Below are 5,693 nucleotides of genomic sequence, written 5' to 3'. Positions count from 1 at the left end.
AACCACCAAAAGCACCACCACCTCCACAAGATAGCAAGGGCAAAGAAATTCTCATACATGATTGACCAACTTTTATTTTCAGTTTACATTTCATGTCTTTATTTTCGTTGCTTAGTTAATTAGTGTTTTTTTTTTTAACTTGTTTAGTTAATATTTTGCTTGTGTTGTTTTTCTTTTACTTGAAACATTGCTTATTCAGTTTTTTTTTTGTTCCTCATACAATAAATTTTTCCTTTGCTCACTTGCTTTTATGTGCTACTTCGGATTTACGCTTGATGGTTACATTTTTGAGCTTAACTTCCCTATTTCAACTTTTTGAATTTAATTGATTTAATGGATTCCATTCCACTGTTTCTTTTGTAATGAGTGCAGCAGCTGTCCAAATTTTATTTAATTAAATTGGCTGCACCTTCAATGAGGTAACAATTCTTATCTCAGCTTGTGTCACTTTCAACACAAGTTGTGCTATCACTTATGAAACAGGGTAATAATTCTTTATGTACATATAGCCAAATTATCCCATTCCTTGCAATCTTTTAACATTGAGGACAATGTCCATTCTGAGTATGGGGGAGAGGATAAATTTTTTGCAAAAATTATTTTTCCTTTTTCATTTGCATATAGTGACATACTCATTTATACACTCATACTTGTACATATTCACATATATACACCTGCATATAGCTTCATATACTTAGTTATGCATATTTAGTTTCATATAGGTTGATTATACATTTATACATTCATGCATTTCATTAATTCATTTAAAATTTTTGAATTTTTAAACCAGTCTTTGAATTCCATAAGCTGCTTATTTAAGCAATCCAACTTGCCTTTAGATGGTTAGTGGAATGAAAGTTCCAGCTGGGTACAAAGTCTTAAGCATTATTCTTTCTCTTACTTAATAGCTGAAAATTAATATATCTATCTAGGTATGCAGATTCTGATTAGTTATTTTGAGTTTTGAGTGTCTAAATAAGCCTTTAAGGAAGAAAATGGTCCTTGTCGTCTCACCATTCCTAGAACAAGCATCTTAGATCTTTTAAAGCGAAATTTTTAACTTGCATTTGATAAGAATATGATTTAGGCATTCCTTCATATTTTAAACCTCACATTTAGCCTTAACCTACCTTAATTTCATTTCAACCCTTGAAAACCCCCTTGAACCTTAATTCCCTAATTTTTTTTGGAACCCAAATCATTTACCTAGCCATAAAGCCTAAACACTACCACCTATTTATGAGAATAATATTTTAGCAATTAAGTGCATTAAAATAATAATAATAATAATAATAATAATAATAATAATAATAATAATAATAATAATAATAATAATAATAATAATAGAGATAAAAAAAAAAAGTTTGGAGGATTGAAACATCTTGAAAAGTGCTAGAGTAATTAAGAAAAGTTGATAAAAAAAAGAGAGGTCACCAAAATATCCCCAAAGGTAATTTTGGGTGTGACATGAAATAGGGACACATACAAAATCAAAAAAAAAAAAAAAAAAAGAGAGTATAAAAAGTAGTCCCTTTATATAATCATTGTGATAGCACTTGGGATTCATTGTGAATTTCTTTCCTCTTGATAAAAAAAAAAAAATATTGGATGCACTTTGAGTTTCATGATTAATATTATTCTCATATTTTGTTTACCTTATTCCATTTCTTTGTTAACCATAATTTTACCCTATTTGACCCCATTACAACCCTTAAAAAGACCTAATGATTCTTTGAAAAATGCTTGTTACATTAGTGGAGTTAGATCTTTTATGCTTGCATATGGGTTTGGCAATATAATCTCCCATACATTACTCACCATCTATTTGAGACACATTGGCTATCTGTTTCATTTAGGATTGTTTTGGCACAATTGACTCTTGTAGCTGCTTGGTATTTGTTGCTTGGGTTGATTAGTTAATTCTTAGCTATTTTGTAATTGTTGAGAGTGATTGCTTCATTCTTTGTGCTTCGCTGGTGGGAACTTGGAATGTTGGTGGCTAGAGGTAAGTTGGTGGTTTGGATTAGTGATTTTTGAGTTTTCAAAAACTGATTCTATTCCCTTCCATATGAGTTTTAATGAAATTTTGCTTGGGGACAAGCAAGAGTTTGAGTATGGGGGAATTTGATGCATGCATTTTATATCATCATTTAGGTGTAATTTTTGCACACAATTTACCCTTGTTCATAGCTATTATTATAGATATTAACATATATTTAGTCAATTTTACAATTTTTACACTTCTTAGTTTAATTTTTGGAATTTATTTGTTTTGAAGGTTAAATTTGGAGAAATTTGGTGTATTTTGATATGAGTAACCATTTAGAGGAGATTAGAGTTGAATTGCAAAAATTTTTGAAGTTGAGTAAAAAATGGCCGAGAGCTTCACAACCTGCAGCACAACCAATTTAGCTTATGTCGCAGGTTGTGTCGATCGTTAGATATTCAGGCCGAAAGTTACACAACCTGCGACACAACCCACGACACAACCGATTCAGCTTATGTCGTTTTTACTGGAAATGGCTGACGTGGCATTTTCGTTACTCTGATTTTATACCTCACTTTCTCTGGAATTTTCTACTTTTTTACCCATTCTAGGGCAGACCCCTAACCCATATAAAACCTCCTTTATCTATTTTCTTTCCATAAGGAGGAATGGAGACATTTTTTTTGGCAAGAAAGAGAGGAGCACGTGAAGCATTTTTGCAGCAGCAGCAGGGGCTCTTTCTGCACTTTCCAGCAGCAGCTTTATCAGCATTCTTCTGGGTTTTTCTACTCCTTAGCTTAGATTCTCATTATTTCTTCATTTATACACTTGGGTTTGTCTTGAAACTATGATTTGTGAGTAGTTATTTGAGATTCTAGAAATGGGTTTGTAAATATTGCTTCGTATTGTGGTTTTGAACTGATTTAGTCATTTAAATGAGATTTGTTACATTTTGATTTATTGCTTGTGAGCTTGTTGCCTTGCTTGATGAATCGGCCCTCATTAAGTTAAGCTTTAATCCTTAATAGATGGACTGAAAAGTGAATATTTGTGATAGATAATCTTACAATAAACTTAGTTTTCTTAGTGTTAGAGATAAGCTAAGAGGATTAAGGGGACTTTCCAAAAAATCAATTAGAGCTTTAATTGGGTTTTTGTTAGGTTTGAAATACCGTGAAAACAGGGTTTGATTTAATGAAAACCAACTTTGAAATGCTTGAAAAAGGTTTCAAAAATTTAAGAATTGATTTCCCTCAAAATTGCAATTCTCATGTGTTTGGCTAAATTAGGGATAAACCACATGTAAACAATATAAAAAATCCAATCTCTAGAATCACTTTAATTTTTATTGAATTTAGATTTAAATCCTCCAAATTTCATAATAGCAATTTCAATTTAAATTTTGGTAATCTAGTTTAATTAATTTAGTTAATTGTTTGATTTAGTTTAAATTTTTCAAATACCAATCTTAAATTTTAAAATTTCATTTTATATCTTTAAATTTTGCCATTCTAATTAGCTTATCCTTTTATTTCTAATTTAAACACAATTCCCTATGGGATCGATATCTTTTTTTTAAAACTATACTACTGTGGCCCATGCACTTGCGGATACACAACATTAGTAGTTCATCGAGACATATCGAGTAAAAATGTCCTATTGAACTCTGAGCTTGAGGCGCATGTTTCAGATTTTGGCACCGCCATGTTTTTGAAGCCTGATTCATCTAATTGGACAACCATTGCAGACACATATGGCTATGTTGCTCCAGGTAAGTTATAAATCTACATTAATGGGTGCTCTTCTGAATTTTACTCCATTAGGTTGCTTATTTTTTGTGCTTCCAGAAAAATTCCAAGTGCTGTTAACATATATTGTTCATAACTTGTTCGCAGAGCTTGCTTACACAGGCGTGGTGAACGAGAAATGTGATGTTTATAGCTTTGGTGTTCTGACAGTAGAAGTTATGATCGGAGAGCATCCAGGGGAACTCATATCCTGTCTACAATCATTGACTAACCTATGCATCCACTTAGAAGATGTTTTAGATGCACGTCTATCGCCTCCCCCAGGCCAACAACTTGCTGATAAATTGTCCTTTACGTTAACTATTGCTCTATCATGTTTACGAGCCAATCCTCAATCTCGACCATCCACGAGAACTGTATCTTAGCTCCTTGAAAAGAAGGCCAGTTCTGATAAGGCCATCTGATACGTTGGTCCACGGTTTAAGAAATTTGTAATTGGACTGGTTCCAGAATATCTGGCAAGCTTTAGAAATTAAACTTATATATATAGAAAAATTACTCGTCTTCTACAATTTTCAATTGGAAAAAAAAAAAAGAAGAAAGCTAACTCATGACGTGCAAATTAATGCTTTGGTTCTATTCCTTTTGTCAAGGAAGCATTAATAATAAAATATTTCTAGCATGACACTTTGCACATTACCTTCAAATACTAAAAATTAATGCTTATTGATGTGTATAAATAAATTCTTATAAGATAAATATTACCTTAGTGATATTTGTGCAAAAAGAAGGAGTAGACCTAAACTGATTTGGAGGAGAGTAGTACAACATGACCTAGAAGCATTACACAATTCCGAGGATTTAACCCAAAATCATTTAGAGTGGAAAAAAAGAATTCATATAGCCGACTCTAAATTTTTTGGATAAAAGCTTAGTTGAGTTGAGTGATATTTGTGCAAATTGCTCGTTATCTTTTTCTAATGTTTTAGTTACTAAAATATCATTTGGTAGGTATGAGAAAAAATCTTAATTGAACATTACATCTTCTATTTAGAAGTGACTAATTTAATTTTTGATATATGATAGTAGTTTATATAGTTTATAATTATACTTATACATTCTCAACAGAGATTTAATTTAATAATATTGAAATTATTTTTTAATATTATGAGATTTTGAATTTAAATTTTAATTAAAATTAATTTTTTTTAAAATTATTAAAAAAAAAAAACTCAGCATGCATGGGAAGCCAAGTATACAACAGTTAAATAAACCCATGTTTTTTTAAAATAAATAAGTAATCATGGCTTGGCTTCCACCAATTTGCTATTGTTTTGGTACGTAAGAAGTCACTAAAGGAATGGGATTATTGGAATTTAAGCCTTCAACTACAAAACAATGCCTTTTTTTTTTTTTTTTTTGTGAATTGCTAACAAAAGCATTACGAGGCCCTTTGGGCGTCAAAAGCAAGACAACGGGAAACATTGGAAGGGATTGCCACTATCCAATTACAAGAGAGCTGATTTTTGAGTTTTAACTTTGCAAGGCATTGAGCAGCACCATTTCCTTGTCTTTTGATATGAGAAAATTGGACAAACTGAAACTGCTGGGCTAGCTAAAGAATAGCACTAACTGACGCTTGAATCTCCCAATAGTCAATATTATGAGCATTATTAATAGCTGTTACCAGAATTTCTGAATCAGACTCTATAAAGATGGATGCACATTCCATGGATTTGGCTCACTTCAAAGCTTCTCAAATAGAGCTTCCCCCTTGAAGCTTAGAGTTGCAAAATATATCCTTAGCCGCTCCATTTACAAGATTACTCTTGAAATTTCTGGCTACTACACCCACAGCTGCAAACGAAGGTCCAGGTTGCCAAGCCACATCACAATTAAATTTAAGCATACCTCTGTCATGGGGGCACCAAACTTGTTGGGACTCAGCAGGCTGCCTA

General features: G+C 32.0%; 1 protein-coding gene across 1 annotated transcript; it reads left to right on the top strand.

The window, feature by feature from the left end:
* Positions 1–3,691: 3,691 nt before the first annotated feature.
* LOC110636034 (MDIS1-interacting receptor like kinase 2-like) lies at positions 3,692–5,258 on the top strand. The gene is made up of 3 exons (XM_058141954.1): positions 3,692–3,758; positions 3,883–4,151; positions 5,175–5,258. Exons 1-3 carry the CDS (start codon positions 3,692–3,694, stop codon positions 5,256–5,258), a joined length of 420 nt encoding a protein of 139 aa, XP_057997937.1.
* Positions 5,259–5,693: the final 435 nt, after the last annotated feature.

This window comes from Hevea brasiliensis, unplaced genomic scaffold (assembly GCF_030052815.1).
Source record: "Hevea brasiliensis isolate MT/VB/25A 57/8 unplaced genomic scaffold, ASM3005281v1 Scaf283, whole genome shotgun sequence".
Classification (NCBI taxonomy): Eukaryota; Viridiplantae; Streptophyta; class Magnoliopsida; order Malpighiales; family Euphorbiaceae; genus Hevea; species Hevea brasiliensis.
Note: the sequence above shows the minus strand (reverse complement) of the source record. Positions and strands in the feature narration are given on the sequence as shown.

Bases quoted from the DNA above. Each gene is read 5' to 3' on its own strand.
- LOC110636034 (XM_058141954.1), top strand. From the start codon at position 3,692: ATGTTTTTGAAGCCTGATTCATCTAATTGGACAACCATTGCAGACACA. The intron at 3,759-3,882 runs GTAAGTTATAAA...ACTTGTTCGCAG, and splicing joins ATATGGCTATGTTGCTCCAG to AGCTTGCTTACACAGGCGTG. The intron at 4,152-5,174 runs GTATCTTAGCTC...TGCTAACAAAAG, and splicing joins CTCGACCATCCACGAGAACT to CATTACGAGGCCCTTTGGGC.